This window comes from Mobula birostris, chromosome 12 (genome assembly GCF_030028105.1).
Source record: "Mobula birostris isolate sMobBir1 chromosome 12, sMobBir1.hap1, whole genome shotgun sequence".
Classification (NCBI taxonomy): domain Eukaryota; kingdom Metazoa; phylum Chordata; class Chondrichthyes; order Myliobatiformes; family Myliobatidae; genus Mobula; species Mobula birostris.
Genome location: NC_092381.1, coordinates 25715190 through 25738536, shown reverse-complemented (window position 1 = coordinate 25738536; position 23347 = coordinate 25715190). Strand labels below are relative to the sequence as shown.

Below are 23347 nucleotides of genomic sequence, written 5' to 3'. Positions count from 1 at the left end.
AAGACTACGGTGAACATGCTCCTTGGAGACAGCGGCACAGCTAATTTAGATGAACTGAACACACTAATGAGGGAGAGGGAGAACTGGAGAGCCCGTCATCGTGCCCGATGCCGGCCCCCTAGGCCTGAGTCGTCATCGTCGCCATCACGGTGGCGGTGGTGGTGGTGGTAGTAGTAGTAGTAGACCTTGTACTCCGCCTTCAAGGTTATTCTTCCAAAATGTATCACTTCACATTTTTCTGGGAGGAACTCCATTTGCCCTTCTCAGCCCAGCTCTGCGTCCTGTATCACTTTATAACCTACACTATTCATACCACCATCATCAGCAAACTTATTAACCACCCTTTCACTTCATTATCCAAGTCCATAAGACCATAAGATATAGGAGCAGAAGTAGGCCATTCGGTCCATCAAGTCTGCTCCACCATTCAATCATAGGCTGATCCAATTCTTCCAGTCATTCCCACTCCCCTGCCTTCGCACCATACCCTTTGATGTTGTCTAATCAATAACCTACCTATCTCTGCCTTACACCCAATGACTTAGCCTCCACAGGCACTCGTGGCTACAAATTCCACAGATTTACCACTCTCTGACTAAAGTAATTTCTCCGCATCTGTTCTAAATGGATGTCATTCAATCCTGAAGCCGTGCCCTCTTGTCCTAGACGCCCCTACCAAGGGAAATAACTTTGCCATATCTAATCTGTTCAGGCCTTTTAACATTTGGAATGTTTCTATGAGATCCCCCCTCATTCTCCTGAACTCCAGGGAATACAGTCCAAGAGCTGCCAGACGTTCCTCATACAGTAACCCTTTCAATCCTGGAATCATTCTCATAATTACACACCTCCAGTCATTTATAAAACTCAAAGAACAGGGGTTCCAGAACAGATCCCCGTGGATCAACACTACTTCACTGACTTCCAGGAAGAATACGCTCCATCTACTACCACTTCTGTGGAATGAATGCAAGCATAATGAAAAGTTTTGACTGTGCTCTCTTACCAATTTTGCTTGTTGTGCATTCACTGGATCTGAGTATTGCAGCAGTGCTTGGAATTGATTATTCTTCGTAAAAGTGATTATTTTCAGTACTGGACCAAACTTGGAAAAGATCTTTTAAAAATAAAATTCCATTAGCAACTAATCAAAAGTCAAGTGTAAATCCATACAGAAACAAGATGAGGCACAAACTTACCTGATAAAGCACATCCAGAGTCACTGGATAGTACATATTGTCAATAATCACTCGAAGTACTGGACTCTGGGTTGGGGTCACTGCACTTTCACTCGCCGTAGTTCCAGTAAGGGGTGTACTTGCAGTTTGTACAGCAGTTACAGCCTGAAGAACTGCTTGAGCACGCTATAAACAGTAAGACACAAATCATGATTTACTTCTTACAACCAATTTTTTTTCCACAGAAAAAAACATTTCAGATACTTGTATTAATATTTATTTTAGCATTCAAAATTGCAAGTAGTACAACAAAACGTTAAGATAATTCATGATTGGTCACTCAATATAGATGAAATTACATACCAAGTCTATAGCTGCATAATAAATCATGTCTCTGAAGATAAATTATAAACAGTAATATTAGATGACAAATGTAGTTCAACCAATAGTGAGAAGAAAATTAATACAGTTTCTTTACCAATTGTGTGCATAAAACTTTGTTAAAATTTCAGTCCAGACTTGTGTAACATCATGTACCAGTATTTGTGCAAATTGGAGCACAATTCCAAAATACAAGTCCTTTTATCTTTTCCACATTCTCATCTGTATTTCTTTCATTCCTGTTTTTCTACTTCCCCTCAAGTATTTCAAGTAAATTCAAAATGACTTAGTAATAATATATTGTAATAAATTTAAGTAAATTCCACTTTTTTGTGCTAATCCAATATTTATAATCATCAATGACTTACAAACCAGAATATTTTTTCAGTATTTACCTTCAAGTGACATATCATGAACACTTCAATACATTGGCCCATAGCATTCAATTAATTATCCTTCTGTTCATTTTTTAATACAATTCTATTTCATTAACAGTTGCCTTATGGACCCTTAAGACATCCATGATAATATTCCATTTTGTGTTAAAGTGCTTTCCTATTTTCACTTTCAAAAGAGGGATTCAAACTGCATATAAACAATACAGCATACAAAGAGGCCACAATGTAGCATGTCTGTGCTGACAGTGATGCTAATCAAAAATAATTCAAGCTGCTCATATGGCCCATATCCTTCTATTCGATACCTGATCATGTCTCTGACCTGTATACCTCCTAAACATTGTCATATCCATTTCAAACACCTCCCCCGACAACATATTCCAGGGACCCACCGCTTTCTGTGCAAAAAAAAATCTCCTTAAAACCTTTCCCTTACCTAAACCCATGCCCCGCCATCTGAAGGTAGAACGTTCCTATGAAACAGTTTGTAAGCCAGAATGTCGTAAAGCAAAGAAGCAATTACCATTAATTTATATGGGAAAAATTTGTGAGCATTCGCAGACCCAAAAATAACCTACCAAATCATGCCAAATAACACATAAAACCTAAAATAGTAGTAACATATACAGGTGTCCCCTGCTTTTCGAAAGTTCGCTTTACAAAACCTCCCTGTTACGAAAGACCTACATTAGTTACCTGTTTTCGCTAACAGAAGGTGTTTTCACTAGTACGAAAAGAGCAGCGCACTGCGAGCAGCCGCTCTCCCCCGGATTCGGAACGGCATTCTCGCTGGCACTGCTTAAACACGTGCCTGTGAGCAGCCGTTAGCAAGATGAGTTCTAAGGTATCAGAAAAGCCTAAAAGAACTCGTAAAGGTGCTGCACTTAGTGTAAAACTGGACATAATTAAGCGTTTCGATCGTGGTGAACGAAGTGCCAAGTGAGTTTAGCTTGTGGAAATTGACGAAGACGATGTTGAAGAGGTTGGCATCCCATGACCAAGAACTGATAGATGAAAAGCTGATGCAATTGGAAGAGGAAAGGATAACAATCAAAACCGAATGTAGTAGCGAACGGACCGAAAGTGAAGTTATCCAGGAACTGAACGTGAAACTGCGTGAGATTTTCGCTGCAATGATAAAGTACGACTTTAATTCTGAAAGGGTACGTCGGTTTAGGGCATATTTGCAAGATGGTTTGAGTGCTTACAAAGAACTGTGTAATAGAAAAATACGTGAGGCTAAGCAGTCAAGCACAATGTCATTTTTCAAGCCTTCCACATCAGCCACAGCAGACGACGAACCTCAACCTTCGACATGGAGGCAGGCAGACACAGAAGATGATGATCTGCCTGCCCTGATCGACGATGAGATAACACCCACCGTGTCCCACCACCCCAGTGGTCCCAACCCCTGGGCCGCGGAAGGATACCGATTCGCGGAGAATGCAGCAGTAGCCGGGAGGCATCCAGCACATCTTTAAGAAAAAAGCCGAAATAAACAAGCTAATGGATTAGGTGCCGCCCAGCACATAAACGTCGGCCCAGATCAGAGGCGATTGCCGATTGCTTGTTTATTTTGGCTTTTTTCTTAAAGATGTGCTGAGTGCATCCTGGCTACCGCTGGACCACTGCATTCTTCATGGATCGGTATCAGCTCACTGCCCAGAGGGTGGGGGCCACTGCACCGCCCCAACCTCCGATGACTCAGCCTAACACAACATCATCAGTGTAATCGGCGCTGTCTTCCTGATTCTCGTAAGTGATATTTCTACTTTATATCGGCTGTGTATTTTTATGTATTATTTGGTATGATTTGGCAGCTTCATAGCTTAAAGGTTACTGGAGAGCGTTTGCGCCGTGTTTCTGCCGAGAGTGCTTGCGTGAGATTTTTGCAGCGAAAATCTCACGCGGTTGCTTCACGTTCAGTTCCTGGACGACTTCACTTTCGGTCCGTTCGCTACTGCATTCGGTTTTGACTGTTATCCTTTCCTCTTCCAATTGCATCAGCACTATATCTATCAGTTCTTGGTCATGGGATGCCAAAACCTCTTCAACATCATCTTCCTCAACTTCCACAAGCCAAACTCACTTTGTCCTTACTTCGTTCACCATGATCGAAACGCTTAATTATGTCTAGTTTTACGCTAAGTGTAACACCCTTACGAGCTCGTTCAGGCTTTTCCGATACCTTAGAACGCATCTTGCTAATGGCTGCTCACAGGCACGTGTTTAAGCAATGCCGGCTAGAATGCCGTTCCGAATCCAGGACAGAGCGGCTGCTCGGGGCGCGCGCTGCCTTTTTTCGTAACAGTGAAAACACCTTCTGTTAGCGAAAACAGGTAACTAATGTAGGTCTTTCGTAACAGTGACGTTTCGTAAAGCGAACATTCGAAAAGCGGGGGACACCTGTATTGGGAAATTACACCATTAGTAAAATAATCTGACCATATACACCATCTCTACCTCTCCTAACTTTATAAAGTAACAGGTCACCTTTCTGCCTCCACAGAAAACAATCCAAGTTTGTCCATAGTCTCCTTATAGCTTTCTTGTTCCAAACCAGGCAACATCTTGGTGAAGCTCTGCTGCACTCTCCTCAAAGCCTCAACATCTTTCCTATAGTATGGCAACAAGAATTATACGTTTTGTAAAGCTGCAACATATCCTCCCAAATTTTATTTAAAAAAACACCCTGATGAAAGGTGGCATTTACTACCATATTCACTTGCGTTGCCACTTCAGGAAACTATGAACTTGTACCCCAAGATCGCTCCAAATTAACACATGTAAAATACCAGAGGAATTCAGCAGGCCGGGCAGTATCGATGGAAAAGTGTACTGTCAATGTTTTGGGTCAAAGGGTTTCAGCTTGAAACGTCGACTATACTTTTTTTCCACAGACCTACATGGACGACCTCTGGCTGATCACCCTCTCACTTTAAGGATGCTGACGACTCAACCAGAGATGTCCCAGGCCCAGCCACCCAGGAGGCAAAATACCATCTGGTAATCTCGTTCTCACCCACAGAACTTCCTGTCCATTCCCCGAATAAGGCCCCTATCACCACAGCATTGCTCTTATCCCCCCTTCCCTTCTGAGTCACAACCACCCCCCCCAACAGTATCCAAAGTGATAAACCTGTTGTTGAGAAGGAATCGTCACAAGGGTACTCTGCAAACACCTTTCCTCTTCCTGACTGTCACTCAGTTTGCTGTGTCCTGCACCTTGCGTATAACTACCTCTCCACATGTCCTATCTGTCACCCCTTCAGCCTCCCTAATGATCCGGAGTTCATCCAGTTCCAGCTCCGACTCCTTAATGCAATTCCTTAGAGGATGCAGCTGGATGCACCTCACAGTTGTAGTCGTCAGGGACACTGGATGTCTCACTGCCTTCCCACATCATGCAAGAGGAGCACTGCACTATCCTGCCTGGCATCTCTACAGTCCTAACTGCACAGATAAAAAGGGAAGGAAAGAAAAAACTAGAGCTTTCCTTTTGCTTTTTGAAATTTCTTGTCTTGTTCGGCTTTTCTATAAATGAAAAATACTGATCATAGTATTTTTTTCCTCTCGGAGACACTAAAGACCTGCCACTATGGAGGTCTCGTCACTGGGACAGTGAGTTGTTTACGTACTGCGCACTCCAAGCACCTTAACAGTTATATTTTATTAACCTATTTATCATAATATTTTGGTTTATGTGCTGTGTCACATATAGTCTGTAGATGCATAGGTGCACCATGGTACAGAGGAATGCTGCTTTGTTTGGTTGTAGATATGTAAAATCAGATGACAATAAACTTGAACTAAACCAGTTCTGTACCCTTCCACTTTCCTCATGTTCACGTGCCTATTTAAACATTCTTGAAAAATCCTTTAGGTATCTGCCTCTACCACTACCGCAGGCAGAAGAGCATCATCATCCACCAATCTACGTCAAACATTTGCCCCTCATATCACCTTTCAAATTACTCCCTCCCACCTTAAATGTATGCCTTTGTATTAAACATCCTTTCTACATCTTCGCTTTTATAAAAGACATAAAAAATTATGGGTAGGAAGATATACATTTTTCAGCATCAATGCTGAAATATTAGAATTTACCATGATTTCAAAAGTTAAGAATGTAGCAGCTGCCAAAACATACGATACATATCAATGCAAATGTCCAGGGAAAATTATAAAGTGTAGGTACAGATTTGGTATTTTCATGAAAACAAACCTGATTTAAAGCATTATCTGTCTTCAACTCCTTATGATTAGAGTACTGAATGTAGATAGGTTGGTTCCGAACATGAGGAGTTACGGCAGTATAATAATTCACCATAGTGATAGCTGCCTCTTCAGAAGCCATTTCCAAAAAAGCCTGGAAGACCAGAAAAAGCACCTTAATAAGGATGAGCAAATTTTAAGAAAAACTAGTAAGCTCTAACAGTACAATTGGGCATATTCCTAGAACATATTACAACCGTAATTTATACATTCTGTGAGAGACAATGGTTACTAGCTCTATTGACCTCACATGCAGAACACAAATTACATTTCATTATTTTTATATCCATAACAGTCTCAATATTACATAAGTTTTCAAAATAAATGGGGTCATTAAATCAACCAACACACACAAAATGCTGGTAGAACGCAGCATCTATAGGAAGAAGCAGTGTCGACGTTTCAGGCCAAGACTCTTCGTCAGGAAGGGTCTCGGCCCGAAACGTCGACTGTGCTTCTTTCTAAAGATGCTGCCTGGCCTGCCGCGTTCCACTAGCATTCTGTGTGTGTTGCTTGAATTTCCAGCATCTGCAGATTTCCTCGTGTTTGGGGTCATTTAACCATTTCAGCAATTCACTTAAACATATGATCACAAGTTAAGCTCCATTTACTATTCCTTCCTTTTACTTTATTTTCTCCCATTTTTTCCTGCCATTGCACCAGGAAAAGTAACAACTTGAGTGTAGATATGATTGTTAAAAGTAGAAAGACAAGGGTTTCTGCTGCGATTTCATGCTCTTTCAGATGAATTACCATTTTCAAATTATCTTCACTATAAATTATCAGATAAAAATTACTGTTATATAATGTATGCATTTACTAAGCATGATTTGCAATTTTTAAAAAAAATGACCTCTAGGCAGCATGCCAGGGTCATCATTATATGTCGCGTCTTATGACATGGATGATCATGATCTTCTTCATGAGCATGATTGTTTCTACAGAAGTGGTTTGCCATTACCTTCTTCTGGTCAGTGTCTTTACAAGACGGATGACCCCATACGTTATCAATACTCTTCAGAGAAGTCAATGGTCGCATAACCAGGACTTGTGACAGGATAGATGTCAAGATATTTCTATTAATGAGGAAGTGTCGAATGTGTAGAGATCATTACAGGTGACTCTTGCATTACAAAGTGATGGGTGTGTCTTCCAAGAAAATGGTCCATACACAGTTTTCCATATTGTGAAGACACATCATTTGTACTTCAGTTCTTGTGGTAAGATCGCAACATGTTTGGACACAGTGGCCTCTCAGTGGCCCACCCAAGGTTGATAATTAAACTTGAACTTGTATATGTCAACATATACACATTGAAAAAAAATGAACCTTTTATTTACTTTTTATTTCCACATGTATTCTGAGGGACCAAATTCTTATCCCTATCTCAGATTCTTGGGTAGTGATTTTTCAATTCTGTGAGGATGAATTACCATTACCCAAATAGCTGTAACATGGGGATTGCCTGTAGAAGATGATTATGGAGCAGTGATTTAAAACTGAGGTATATCGGAGAGGGTTGAACATGTAGAACTCTCTACCTTGGAGGACTGTGGAAGTTAGATTGCGAGGGTACTTAAAAGAAGTAGATAAAGCTTTGAAATACCACTGAATTCTGTGCTGCTGGAGCAAGCGCACAAAAGATGCACATGGTGCAGATCAGCCGTGATCAGACGACATAGGCTTGAGAATAAAGCCAACTCCAACAATTTTTTACATATCAAAATAAATTGTTTGATATAATTAGTAACTTCTGCACAATGTTGAAACTATTGACTAAAGGGTATGTATTTGACCTTCTAGCTTACAGAGAGAATTCTTCAATATTACTGGCTATTAAGCCTACCCAACAACAATGCTATTGGACACCAAGAAAATCCCTGGGATTGACACCAATCAACAAGGAATGGCAAAAGAGAAATGTACAACAAATCAATTGATCTTTGTAAACAACCATCTTCAAGATCTTTTGTGTTGCTTTGCCCTTGACAGTAGGCCACATATTTAAAACACAGAACAAAGAATAATAGTACAGCACAGTACAGTACAGGCCCCCCCGGCCCTCATTGTTGTGCCAACCCTCAAACCTGCCTCCCATATAACCCCCCACCTTAAATTCCTCCATATACCTGTCTAGTAATCTCCTAAATTTCACTACTATATCTGCCTCCACCACTGACTCAGGCAGGGTATTCCATGCACCAACCACTCTGAGTAAAAAATCTTCCTCTAATATCCCCCTTGTACTTCCCACCCATTACCTTAAAGCCATGTCCCCTTGTATTGAGCAGTGGCGCTCTGGGGAAGAAGCGCAGGCTGTCCACTCTATCTATTCCTCTTAATATCTTATATATCTCTATCATGTCTCCTCTCATCCTCCTTCTCTCCAAAGAGTAAAGCCCTAGCTCCCTTAATCTCTGATCATAATCCATATTCTCTAAACCAGGCAGCATCGTGGTAAATCTCCTCTGTACCCTTTCCAGTGCTTCCACATCCTTCCTATAGTGAGGTGACCAGAACTAGACACAGTACTCCAAGTGCCTAACCAGAGTTTTATAGAGCTGCATCATTACCTCGCGACTCTTAAACTCCATCCCTCGACTTATGAAAGCTAACACCCCATAAGCTTTCTTAACTACTCTATCTACCTGTGAGGCAACTTTCAGAGATCTATGGACTTGTACCCCCAGATCCTTCTGCTCCTCCACACTATTCAAGTATCCCACCGTTTGCTTTGTACTCTGCCTTGGAGTCTGTCCTTCCAAAGTGTACCACTTCACACTTCTCTGGGGTGAACTCCATCTGCCACTTCTCAGCCCACTTCTACAACCTACCAATGTCTCTCTGCAATCTTTGACAATCCTCTACACTATCTACAACACCACCAACCTCTGTGTCATCTGCAAACTTGCCAACCCACCCTTCTACCCCCACATCTAGGTCGTTAATAAAAATCACGAAAAGTAGAGGTCCCAAAACTGATCCTTGTGGAACACCACTAGTCACAACCCTCCAATCCGAATGTTCTCCCTCCACCATGACCCACTGCCTTCTGCAGGCAAGCCAATTCTGAATCCACCTGGCCAAACTTCCCTGGATCCCATACCTTCCGACTTTCTGAATAAGCCTACCATGTGGAACCTTGGCAAATGCCTTACTAAAATCCATATAGATCACATCCACTGCACTACCCTCATCTATATGCCTGGTCACCTCCTCAAAGAACTCTATCAGACCATGATTCTCTAAATGCCCACAGATCCTATCTCTAAGAATCTTTTCCAACAGCTTTCCCACTACAGACATACGACTCACTGGTCTATAATCACCCGGACTATCCCTACTACCTCTTTTGAACAAGGGGACAACATTCGCCTCACTCCAATCCTCCGGTACCATTCCCGTAGACAACGAGGACATAAAGATCCTAGCCAGAGGCTCAGCAATCTCTTCCATCGCCTCGTGGAGCAGCCTGGGGAATATTCCATCAGGCCCCGGGGACTTATCCGTCCTAATGTATTTTAACAACTCCAACACCTCCGCTCCCCTAATATCAACATGCTCCAGAACATCAACCTCATTCACTTTGTCCTCACCATCATCAAGTTCCCTCTCATTGGTGAATACAGAAGAGAAGTATTCATTGAGGACCTCGCTCACTTCCACAGCCTCCAGGCACATCTTCCCACCTTTATCTCTAATCGGTCCTACCTTCACTCCTGTCATCCTTTTGTTCTTCACATAATTGAAGAATGCCTTGGGGTTTTCCTTTACTCTAGTCGCCAAGGCCTTCTCATGACCCCTTCTTGCTCTTCTCAGCCTCTTAAGCTCCTTTCTTGCTACCCTAAATTCCTCAACAGACCCATCTGATCCTTGCTTCCTAAACCTCATGTATGTTGCCTTCTTCCACCTGACTAGATTTTCCACCTCACTTGTCACCTATGATTCCTTCACCCTACCATTCTTTATCTTCCTCACTGGGACAAATTTATCCCTAACATCCTGCAAGAGATCTCTAAACATCGACCACATGTCCACAGTACATTTCCCTGCAAAAACATCATCCCAATTCATACCCGCAAGTTCTAGCCTTGCAGCCTCATAATCTGCCCTTCCCCAGTAAAAAATTTTCTTGTCCTCTCTGATTCTATCCTTTTCCATGATAATGCTGAAGGCCAGGGAGCGGTGGTCACTGATCCCCAGATGCTTACCCACTGAGAGATCTGTAACCTAACCCGGTTCGTTTCCTAATACTAGATCTAATATGGCATTCCCCCTAGCCAGCCTGTCAACATACTGTGACAGGAATCCATCCTGGACACACTTAAACTTGCCCCTTCCAAACCCTTGGGACTAATCAGGTGCCAATCAATATTAGGGAAGTTAAAGTCACCCATTATAACAACCCTGTTATTTTTGCACCCTTCCAAAATCTGCCTCCCAATCTGCTCCTCGGTATCTCTGCTGCTACCAGAATACTCCCAATAGAGTAACTGCTCCCTTCCTGTTCCTGACTTCTACCCATACTGACTCAAAAGAAGATCCTGCTACATTACCCACCCTTTCTGTAGCTGTAATAGTATCCCTGACCAGTAATGCCACCCCTCCTCCCCTTTTACCCCCCCCTATCTATCCCTTTTAAAGCACTGAAATCCAGGAATATTGAGAATCCATTCCTGCCCTGGTGCCCGTCAAGTCTCTGTAATGGCCACTACATCATAATTCCATGTATGTATCCAAGCTCTCAGTTCATCACCTTCGTTCCTGATGCTTCTTGCATTGAAGTACACGCACTTTAGCCCTTCTGCCTTCCTACTTTTACACCCTTTATTCTGCATCTCTTTCCTCAAAGCCTCTCTCTATATGTTAGATCTGGCTTTACTCCATGCATTTCTTTCACTACCCTATCGCTCTGGATCCCATCCCCCTTGCAAACCCTCTCAAACCAAACTAGCAAACCTACGTGCAAGAATATTGCTCCCCCTCAAGTTCAGGTGCAACCATCCAATCTGTACAGGTCCCACATTCCCCAGAAGAGATCCCAATGATCCAAAAATCTAAAACCCTGCCCCCTGCACCAACTCCTCAGCCACGCATTCAACTGCCATCTCCTCCAAATTCTTACCATCACTATCACATAGCACTGGCAGTAATCCTGAGAACGCCACCCTTGAGGTCCTTTTCTTCAGTCTTCTGCCTAGTTCCCGAAACTCACACTTCAGGACCTCATCCCTCTTCCTGCCTATGTCGTATACTTACAATGTTATTTTTATAGAGGAATTGAATTATACTCACATACATATACATACATATATAGGAATGATTGCAAATCTTGAGGAATTATAATTTACCTATTTTTATTTCATCATTCCTTGTTAATATTTGTTAATAAAAAGGTATCTCTGTCATGAGCAAACCCTTGGGAATACATGTATTAACAAGGAATAAGGAAATACAAACAAATAAATTACATTTCTTCAAGATTATGAATCATTCATGATTTTTAATATAAATATAAGCACAATAATTGTGCTGATTTCTGTAGACATACCAGAACTGCTTTCAACTGTGTACAGTAATGCCACAATTTTACAGAAAGACAGAACAGAATATTGAAATACAGGAAAACTCCAATAATTGGTGTCTGAAAGCTCAAAACTTGAAAGTTTAACTATCTCAGTGGAGTTCTTGGCTATCTCAGTGGAGTTCTTATTGCAAGCTTTTCTATAGCAATAGTCCAAACAGAGAGACAAATGTGTGGCCAAGGCTAGAAAGACATCTGAAGATCAGGAAGATGTGGCTTTAAGAGAGGTCCAGATTGGTTTGTATGCTTCAGCTTATTTTTGTTCAACTGAAACATACAAGATGAAATTTACCATGTTCTATTTTCCACTCACTTTAAACTCACTGAATTCATTGAAAAATGAATACTGCTGTGTATTGTGTGAAAAAAGAGGAGATAATGTTAACTGAGTAACATCTAATTGTCAAGAAGATCTGCTACTCACAGAAAAAAAGTTAAGTATGCTCGATTTTAAGAGTTTAGTATATTAAAAACACACTTTAATAAATTTAAATTGTTAAAAAGATTTTTTGAATCTAATGGAATACTTTAGTAGTAGCTAGGCATTACAGCTTACTAAAGCAGCCGCTGCTGTGGAGCTGTATTTGTTTTTAATTAAGCATATGCAGAAATCAGTCTAAGATGTACACACCTGGTTTTTCCCTTTCAGCATCAGAATGTTGGTAACTTTTCCAAATGGCAAACCCAAAGCTATGACCTCAGTTTCCATCACTTCAGTGGGCAGCTTCCTTATATGGAGAACACGGGATGGAGTTCCGAGCATCTTATCATCAACTTTAAATTTCTTGCTGTCATTCCCATTTGCTGTGGAACATTAATGCACATCAAGTATAAAAATCAAATGAAAACCTTGTTCTGCGTAAAAAATAATGGTGTCTAGTTTCTATAAGAAATTCTGATAATTACATTTACAATTAATGGTCTATTCTAATAAATTTTCTACACTTTAAAAGTTTAGAGTCCAATCAAAATTCGTTCCATAATAGCATAGCCCAGGGGGAAAAGATTATTGCAAACCATATTTTTTGGGGAAGGCACCAACTTAGAAGCGAAGTTTTCAATTATTTTCCTAAAAACACTTACAAAATGTTGGCCAGATTGTAATAATGAGGTAAACATGAAAACACCATAGATAATAGTTTGAATTCATGTAAAATATGTCAAACAGAAAATCAACAAGTGCAGACTATTGTTTATAAAGTCCTCAAACTGGACAAAATCTCTCAAAAATATCATAACCAACAACATGGTAGCCTACATTAAATTTTAATAAGATTCATTACCTTACTCAGATTGCTTAAAGCTGATGAGCAGAAAATACTCAAACAATAATTAAACAAATGTTGCAACCCTAGGTAACTGCAAGTTACAATGTTTGTTTCTTTATGTTAAAGATGCAAGCTGGGTTAAATTATCCAACATCAGGCATACTACTTTCAAATATAAATATCAATATACCTAGAAAAGTAATTCACCAATGAAGTAAGGGATTAAAGAGAAACTTGGGAGAGAAGTGATTCCAAGAAGAAATGATTAAACAAAAGCAAAGCTTGCATAGAACAAGGTTTTTGTACAGACACTACACCATAAGGGAAATTACTGATCTGCAAATGAACAAGCAATTTGCTCAGGGTATGCACTTTGAACTGTTCATAAAGGGATAGAAATAACATGTCAAATAATTTCAAATGCTCATGATTAAAGAACAGAGAAGCTAGTACACATACTACAATATGGTATAAATTTTCACTATTAAAAAGTCGAAAATTTGTGGCGCAAGAGAACAAATTTAAACTGTTTTATTTCCAACATACTGGGCATAAGTAACTTCTGCCACTTCCAACGGGATCCCACCACTAAGCACATCTTTCCCTCCGCCCCCCTCTCTGCATTCCGCAGGGATCGCTCCCTACACAACTCCCTTGTCCATTCGTCCCCCCCATCCCTCCCCACTGATCTCCCTCCTGGCACTTATCCGTGTAAGCGGAACAAGTGCTACACATGCCCTTACACTTCCTCCCTTACCACCATTCAGGGCCCCAAACAGTCCTTCCAGGTGAGGCAACACTTCACCTGTGAGTCGACTGGGGTGATATACTGCGTCCGGTGCTCCCGATGTGGCCTTTTATATATTGGCGAACCCGACGCAGACTGGGAGACCGCTTTGCTGAACATCTACGCTCTGTCCGCCAGAGAAAGCAGGATCTCCCAGTGGCCACACATTTTACTTCCACATCCCATTCCCATTCTGACATGTCCATCCATGGCCTCCTCTACTGTAAAGATGAAGCCACACTCAGGTTGGAGGAACAACACCTTATATTCCGTCTGGGTAGCCTCCAACCTGATGGCATGAACATTGACTTCTCTAACTTCCGTTAAGGCCCCACCTCCCCCTCGTATCCCATCTGTTACTCATTTTTATGCACACATTCTTTCTCTCACTCTCCTTTTTCTCCCTCTGTCCCTCTGAATATACCTCTTGCCCATCCTCTGGGTCCCCCACCCCCCTGTCTTTCTTCCCAGACCTCCTGTCCCATGATCCTCTCGTATCCCCTTTTGCCTATCACCTGTCCAGCTCTTGGCTCTATCCCTCCCCCTCCTGTCTTCTCCTATCATTTTGGATTTCCTCCTCCCCCTCCAACTTTCAAATCCCTTACTCACTCTTCCTTCAGTTAGTCCTGACGAAGGGTCTCGGCCTGAAACGTCGAATGCACCTCTTCCTACAGATGCTGCCTGGCCTGCTGCGTTCACCAGCAACTTTGATGTGTGTTGCTTGAATTTCCAGCATCTGCAGAATTCCTGTTGTTTTGATACTTTATACTTTATTGTCACCAAACAATTGATACTAGAACCTACAATCATCACAGCAATATTTGATTCTGCGCTTCCCGCTCCCTGGATTACAAATATATATTAAATATTAAAAATTTAAATTATAAATCATAAATAGAAAATAGAAAATGCAAAGTAAGGTAGTGCAAAATAACCAAGAGGCAGGTCCAGATATTTGGAGGGGATGGCCCAGATCCGGGTCAAGATCCGTTCAGCAGGCTTATCACAGTTGGAAAGAAGCTGTTCCCAAATCTGGCCGTATGAGTCTTCAAGCTCCTGAGCCTTCTCCTGGAGGGAAGAGGGACGAAAAGTGTATTGGCTGGGTGGGTTGTGTCCTTGATTATCCTGACAGCACTGCTCCGACAGCATGTGGTATAAAGTGAGTCCAAGGACAGAAGATTGGTTTATGTAATGTGCTGCGCCGTGTTCATGATCTTCTGCAGCTTCTTCTGGTCCTGGACAGGACAACTTCTATACCAGGTTGTGATGCACCCTAGAAGAATGCTTTCTACGGTGCATCTATAAAAATTAGTGAGGGTTTTAGGGGATAGGCCAAATTTCTTTAGTTTTCTCAGGAAGTAAAGGCGCTGGTGGGCCCTTTTGGCAGTGGACTCTGCTTGGTTGGACGAAGTCAGGTCATTTGTGATATTGACCCCAAGGAACTTAAAGCTTTTGACCTGTTCCACTTGCGCACCACCATGTAAATTGGGTATTGCGGTTCGCTACTCCTTCTGAAGTCAACAACCAATTCCTTCATCTTGCTGACATTGAGGGATAGGTTATTGTCTTTGCACCATGCCACCAGGTTCCTAATTTCCTCTTTGTACTCAAACTCATCATTACCCGAGATACGGCCTACAATTGATTGAGCGCATCATCAACACTCCCTGGCAAAATTGCAGTCAATGGCTATTAAAAAGAAAATATTCCATTAGCCAGACCTTAACCTAATGCAAAGGAAGATGGTTGTGACTTCTGTAGATCAATGGTCATAGTCATAGTAGTCATAGTCATACTTTATTGATCCCGGGGGAAATTGGTTTTCCTTACAGTTGCACCATAAATGATTAAATAGTAATAAAACCATAAATAGTTAAATAGTAATATGTAAATTATGCCAGGAAATAAGTCCAGGACCAGCCTATTGGCTCAGGGTGTCTGACTCTCCAAGGGAGGAGTTGTAAAGTTTGATGGTCACAGGCAGGAATGACCTCCTATGACGCTCTGTGTTGCATCTCGGTGGAATGAGTCTCTGGCTGAATGTACCCATGCCCAACCAGTACATTATGTAGTGGATGGGAGACATTGTCCAAGATGGCATGCAACTTGGACAGCGTCCTCTTTTCAGACACCACCGTCAGAGTCCAGAAACCTAGCATCCAAAACCTAGCATCCCAATCATTCCTTCCATTATAGATGCCATCTACAAACTGCAGAGCAGTTATCCATCTGAGCCCCTCCCACTGCATAATCTCCCAAGCCCATGATTCCTACCATGAGGTACTAGGTACATGGAAGAGCTACCATATGTAGGATCTATTCCATCTTCACTTGGAAATAGAATTTTAGTCCGTTGTTGCTACTGGGTCTAAATCCTGGTATTCCTTGTCCACCAGCAGTGTGAGAATAATTTCACCAGGATTGCAGCAATTTAAGGCAGCAGCTCACCACCATCTTCTCTAGAGCAATTTGGCACAGGTAATTAATGTTCACCTTGACAGCAATGCTTGAAGATTAAAAAAATTACAAGGTAGGTAGACCAAGACACAAAACCACTACTGTATCCATCAGGGGCTGTAGTTTTGGCATAAATGTTTGGCTCTGCATTGTACCAGATTTCCCAACACTAAGACTAAGTAACCTAGTGCTAACACTGCAATCCACAATGAATCAAAGGGATCAACTGTTGGGAGCAAATTAAGTGGTCTTATCATCAACATTTCTACTTATGTCAATTTTAAGGTTAAATAGCTTCAAAACCATTCTGTTAATTACAGGTCTTAAGAGCTGTTGACTCTGAACATCAGAAAATAACCCTATAAGTATTAATAGCCAGTGAACTGAGAGGGAAGATGGACAGAGCCTATCATCTTTGGAAGTTGCTTAAGTGTATTCAGCTGCCTGCTCTACAGCACAATCAGCCATATACCAAGACTGCACCAGATTACATGCATTTGGGGCAACAGAAAAGTCTACAACATGCAAGTACATTAAGACCATAAAACATAGGAGCAGAATTGGGCGATGCAGTCCATCGAGTCTGCTCCGCCATTCTGTCATGGCTGGTATCAGATCCCATTCAACCCCATACACTGCCCTCTCGCGATATCCTTTGATGCCCAGGAAACTATCAACTTTTGCCTTAAATATACCCACAGACTTAGCCTCCACTGCAGTCTATGGCAGAGCATTCCATAGATTCACCACTCTGGCTAAAAAAAAATCCTCCTTACCTCCTTTCTAGAAGGTTGCCACTTAATTTTAAGGCTGTGCCCTCTAGTTCTGGATACCCCCACCACAGGAAACACCTCTCTACATCCACCCTATCTAGACCTTTCAACATTCAATAGGTTTCAATGAGACCCCCCCCCCCCCCACTTTCTTCTAAATTCCAGTAAGTACAGGCCCAAAGCTGCCAAATGCTCCTCAGATGTTAATCCTTTCATTCCCGGAATCATCCATGTGAACCTCCTCTCGACTCTCTCCAATGACAACACATCCTTTCTGAGATGAGGTCCAAAACTGTTGACAATACTCCAACTGCTGCCGAACTAGTCTCTTATAAAAGCTCAGCATTATCTCCTTGCTTTTATATTCTATTCCCCTTGAAATAAATGCCAACATTGCATTTGCCTTCTTTACCACAGACTCAACCTGTGAATTAGCCTTCTAGTCTTGCATGAGGATTCCTAAGTCCCTCTGCACCTCTGATGTTTGAACCTTACCCCCCCATTTAGATAATAGTCCACACTATTGTTCCTTTAACCAAAATACATTATTGTACAATTCCCAACACTGTATTCCATCTGTCACTTTTTTGCCCATTCTTCCAATTTGTCCATGTCCTGCTGCAATTGCATTGCTTCCTCAGCACGACTTACCCCTCCACCTATCTTTGTGTCACCTACCACCTTCGCCGCAAAGCCATCAAATCTGTTATCCAAATCACTGACAAACATTGTGAAAAGTAGCAATCCCAATACTGACCCCTGAGGAACACCACAAGTCACTGACAGCCAAGCAGAAAAGGGCTCTTTTATTTCTACTCGCTGCCTCCTGCCCATCAGCCATTCCTCTGTCCATGCCAGTATTCTGCTTTATATTATTGGCTCGTTTGCCAATTATGTGGACTTAGAAATTATATATTTAGATTAGCGCAAATTTCTGACTATTGGATAGCCCACTAAATTTCTGACAATCACATTAAAAACTCATCAAATCCATGACTCCTGCAAGATATGAAAAAATTAAATCCTTAAAATACATGTTCAATATTTCAATGCTCACATAAATCCCTTCAGATAATGCTTTAAAAATAAATGAGTTATAAGCGTCCTAGTAGGCCAACTCATTTATTAATTTTGATTCTTAAACAGGTCCTTTAAATTCAGAACACAAGCTCTAAATAGATGGATGGATTATATAGTAAATATACCGAAATCAAAATTAAATGCTTTCTCCATTCATCTTCCAAACAAATGCATAGCAAACATGAACATCCAAACAGAAAACATTAAGATCGACTTATTAAAAGATTATCATGAACACTCAAACTGAATTTACTAAATATTGCTAGCATTTGCAAGGCAGCTTTTAATCTTTTTAATACTAAATGCACCTCAAACATTTACTTGGCTTTCTGTGTCTTGGTCATTGTGCCTCAAACTAATTTATTGTTACAGGAAATTGAGTAAATGATAATATCGCCAATATTCCTTTATATAAATCAAGACTAAGAGCATCCACAGGAAAATTGTTAACCATATGATTCTGGCAATGGAAATTAAAACAGGATTATATTGTAATTCCTTGGCTCAACTAAATTGGAAAACACCTGCTCCAGACGAGTTCTAAAGTCATAAAGCCCTACAAGCTAGCGTAAAATAGTATAGTGTAGCAGTGTGCTACACACAGCGCTAGAATAACCACACCCAGTCAGTGAGTTAGAGTTGCGATGAAAGAGATTTATTCAAACTTCGCGGCCTGCATTAAAGCCTTCCCGTTCCCGCCCTCCCTGGGCGGGATTGCTGTGGGGAATGCATATTCCCAGACCCTTTCTGCACGCGAGATTTTCCCCCTGCTGGTGAAGATGGCCTGGCGCCCTTTTTGGGGCCGGCCCTCTGCCTGCGCGCGCTGTTGTGAGCCGGTTCATGTGTGCCAGAAAGTGGGTCGCCACATAACCCCTCCCCCCCCCCAGAACCGGCAATACCTCCCCCAATGTCCACAGTCTGGATCGGCCTCTGTTTGGGAGGTCTGCCCCTGCGCCACGGTGCCTGAGCCTGGACCGGTTGCACCAAGTCCACATAGGCCGGTTTGAGTCGGTCCACCGTGAATACCTCCTCTCTCCCCCCAATGTCCAGCACGAACGTGGACCCGTTGTTCCTGATCACCTTAAACGGTCCCTCGTAGGGCCGCTGTAGCGGTGCCCGGTGTCCGCCCCGTCGTACAAAAAGAAACTTACAGTTCTGCAGGTCTTTGGGTACGTAGGTCGGGCTCTGTCCGTGCTGTGAAGTGGGTATGGGGGCCTGGTTACCGAGCCTCTCCCGTAGTCTGTCCAGGACTGCTGTGGGTTCTTCCTCTTGCCCCCTTGGGGCTGTAAAGAACTCTCCTGGGACGACCAGGGGCACGCCGTACACCAACTCGGCCGACGAGGTGTGCAGATTCTCCTTGGGCGCCATGCGGATTCCGAGCAGGACACAGGGAAGTTCGTCCACCCAGTTAGGCCCCTCCAGGTGGGCCATGAGAGCCGATTTCAGGTGACGGTGGAAGCGCTCCACTAGTCCGTTCGACTGTGGGTGGTAGGCAGTTGTGTGGTGTAGCTGTGTTCCTAAAAGGCTGGCCATAGCCGACCACAGGCTGGAGGTGAACTGGGCGCCCCTGTCGGAGGTAATGTGGGCCGGTACCGCAAAGCGTGCTACCCAGGTTGCGATCAGTGCTCGGGCACAGGATTCAGAGGTAGTGTCGGTGAGCGGGACTGCCTCTGGCCATCTAGTGAACCGGTCTATCATAGTTAGGAGGTACTGCACTCCTCGCGACACTGGCAGGGGCCCCACAATATCCACATGGATGTGGTCGAACCCCCAGCGGGTGGGTTCGAACCGCTGCGGCGGAGCCTTAGTGCGCTGCTGCACCTTGGCCGTTTGGCACTGCATGCACGTTTTGGCCCATTCACTGACCTGCTTACGAAGTCCATACCACACGAACCTGTTGGCGACCAGCCGGACGGTTGTCCTGATGGAGAGGTGCGCTAAGTTGTGAATGGACTCGAAAACCCGCCGGCGCCAGGCTGCTGGGACGACGGGGCGGGGTTGGCCGGTAGCTACGTCACATAGTAGGGTCCTCTCACCTGGGCCTACAGGGAGGTCTTGAAGCTGTAAACCGGAGACTGCAGTCCTGTAACTGGGGATCTCAGTGTCTGCCTGCTGTGCCTCTGCCAGCGCTGCATAGTCCACCCCCTGGGACAGAGCCTGTATAGTAGGTCTGGAAAGTGCGTCTGCCACGACCTTGTTCTTTCCAGAGACATGCCGGATGTCCGTCATGTACTCAGAGATGTAGGACAGATGAACGCAACTAAACTAAGGTGAACGCAAAGGTAAGCGGTTTGTGGCCTGTGAACGCGGTGAAGGGCCTACCTTCTAAGAAGTACCTGAAATGCCGGATTGCCAGGTATAGTGCCAATAGCTCCCGGTCGAAAGCACTGTATTTGAGTTTGGGTGGTCGTAGGTGTTTGCTGAAGAACGCCAGGGGTTGCCAGCGACCCTCGATGAGTTGTTCCAGCACTCCACCGACCGCTGTGTTGGATGCGTCCACCGTGAGGGCAGTAGGAATGTCCGTTCTGGGGTGCACTAGCATCGCGGCGTTTGCTAAGGCTTCTTTGGTTTTAACGAAAGCGGCTGCGGCCTCTTCGTCCCAGGTAATGTCCTTGCCCTTACCCGACATCAGGGTGAACAGGGGTCGCATGGTTCGGGCTGCTGAGGGAAGGAAACGGTGGTAAAATTTCACCATACCCACGAATTCCTGCAAGCCTTTGATTGTGTTGGGTCAGGGGAAGTGGTGGACCGCGTCTACCTTGGTGGACAGCGGGGTTGCCCCGTCTTTAGTAATCCTGTGGCCCAGGAAGTTGATGGTGTCGAGTCCGAACTGGCATTTGGCTGGATTGATTGTAAGGCCGAATTCGCTCAGGCGGGAGTAGAGCTGGCGGAGGTGGGACAGATGCTCCTGCCGACTACTGCTGGCTATGAGGATGTCATCCAAATAGATGAATGCAAAGTCCAGGTCGCGTCCCACCGCGTCCATTAGCCGCTGGAAAGTCTGTGCGACATTCTTTAGACCAAACGGCATTCGGAGGAATTCGGAAAGTCCGAACGGGGTGATAAGTGCTGTTTTGGGGATGTCGTCCGGATGTACAGGGATTTTATGGTATCCCCGGACGAGGTCTACCTTGGAAAAGATCCTTGCGCCGTGTAGGTTTGCTGCGAAGTCTTGAATGTGCGGCACAGGGTAGCGGTCTGGCGTTGTAGCCTCATTCAATCTGCGGTAGTCACCGCATGGTCTCCAGCCCCCGTTGCCTTGGGCACCATGTGAAGGGGGGAGGCCCATGGGCTGTCGGACCGTCGTATGATCCCTAATTCCTCCATCTTCTTGAACTCCTCCTTCGCCAGTCGGAGCTTGTCCAGGGGAAGCCTTCGAGCACAGGCGTGGAGGTGTGGTCCCTGGGTCGGGATGTGGTGCTGTACTCCGTGTCTGGGCATGGTCGCCATGAACTGCGGTGTCAGTACTGATGGGAAATCCGCCAGGACCCTGGTGAATTCATCGTCGGACAGCGTGATGGAGTCCAGGTGTGGGGCTGGCAACTGTGCCTCACCCAGGGAGAACATTTGAAAAGTCTTGGCGTGGACTAATCGCTTCCCTTGCAGGTCGACCAGCAGGCTGTGGGCTCGTAGAAAATCTGCCCCCAGCAGTGGTTGGGCCACAGCGGCCAGTGTGAAGTCCCACGTGAACCGGCTGGAGCTGAACTGTAGCCGCACTATGCGGGTGCCGTAGGTTCGTATTGTGTTGCCATTAGCGGCCCTCAGGGTGGGTCCTGGTTCTCTGTTGCGGGTGTCGTAACTCGTTGGAGGTAAGACGCTGATCTTCGCTCCGGTGTCGACCAAAAAGCGGCGTCCCGACTGCTTGTCCCAGACGTACAGCAGGCTGTCCTGATGGCCAGCCGCCGTAGCCATCAGCGGCGGCTGGCCCTGGCGTTTCCCGGGAATTTGCAGGGTAGTCTGCAGCGGCAGGCCTCTGTGCCCTACCGCTGGTGGTAGAAACACCATTGTTCGTTGGGCTCCTCACTCCCGTCGCCGGGTTTTGTAGGCTCTGCTGCCGGGCCTGGTCTGGTCTGTCGTTGGGCACGCGGCTTGGTGATCTGTGCGACGGATGCCCCTCTGTCTTTCCTGGCATTCCACAGCACATCTGCTCGGGCCGCCACCTCCCGGGGGTTGCTGAAATCTGCGTCGGACAGCAGCAGGCATATGTCCTCGGGCAGTTGCTCTAGGAACGCCTGCTCAAACATGAGGCAGGGTTTGTGTCCTTCAGCCAGGGCCAGCATCTCGTTCATTAATGCTGACGGCGGCCTGTCTCCCAAACCATCCAGGTGCATTAAGCGGCGTGCTCGTTCGCGCCATGAGAGTCCGAAAGTCCTTATGAGCAGGGATTTGAATGCTGTGTATTTGCCGTCCTCCGGGGGCGACTGTATAAACTCCTCAACTTGTGCAGCAGTCTCCTGGTCGAGTGAGCTCAGCACGTAGTAGTAGCGAGTGGACTCCGAGGTTATCTGCCGAATGTGGAATTGTGTTTCTGCTTGTTCGAACCGTAATTGGGGTCGCAGCGTCCAGAAGCTTGGCAGTTTTAATGAAACTGCGTGAACAGATGCAGCGTCGGTCAACTCTGGTCCAAATATCGTTTGGGCCGTCGGGGTCACCAATTGTAGCGGTGTGCTACACACAGCGCTAGAATAACCACACGGAGTCGGTGAGTTAGAGTTGCGATGAAAGAGATTTATTCAAACTTCGCGGCCTGCTTTGAAGCCTTCCCGTTCTCGCCCTCCCTGGGCAGGATTGCTGTGGGGAATGCATATTCCCAGACCCTTTCTGCACGCGGGATTTTCTCCCTGCTGGAGAAGATGGCCTGGCGCCCTTTTTGGGGCCGGACCTCTGCCTGCGCGTGCTGTTGTGAGCCGGTTCGTGTGTGCCAGAAAGTGGGTCGCCACAATAGTACATTTGGAGATGAAACTGAAACTAAAGCTAAATATTCAGTTGGCCACACAACAAAAAATACACACTCAAAAGGCTTGAATAGCTTCATACTTAGGATTGTAATAGTCTGACGAAAGCCGGTAAAAATTGAGAATCCTCAAATTGTAAAATGAGGTTATCAGTAGGTATTCTTTCAACCAACTATATAAGCACAAGAACAAAGAAACCAGAATAAATGT

The 23347-nt window shown here is 44.3% G+C and overlaps 1 protein-coding gene across 5 annotated transcripts in view; it reads right to left on the bottom strand.

The window, feature by feature from the left end:
* The window catches only part of LOC140205805 (polypyrimidine tract-binding protein 2), an 82124-nt gene that overhangs the window by 25356 nt on the left and 33421 nt on the right, over positions 1-23347 (bottom strand). For all 5 annotated transcript variants that reach the window (XM_072273508.1, XM_072273506.1, XM_072273504.1 and 2 more), the window contains exons 4-7: positions 12449-12621; positions 6183-6326; positions 1200-1364; positions 1007-1117 (exon numbers count right to left, since the gene is read on the bottom strand). In XM_072273508.1, the coding sequence (XP_072129609.1) occupies positions 1007-1117; positions 1200-1364; positions 6183-6326; positions 12449-12621 (593 nt within the window). The remainder of the gene's footprint in view (positions 1-1006; positions 1118-1199; positions 1365-6182; positions 6327-12448; positions 12622-23347) is intronic.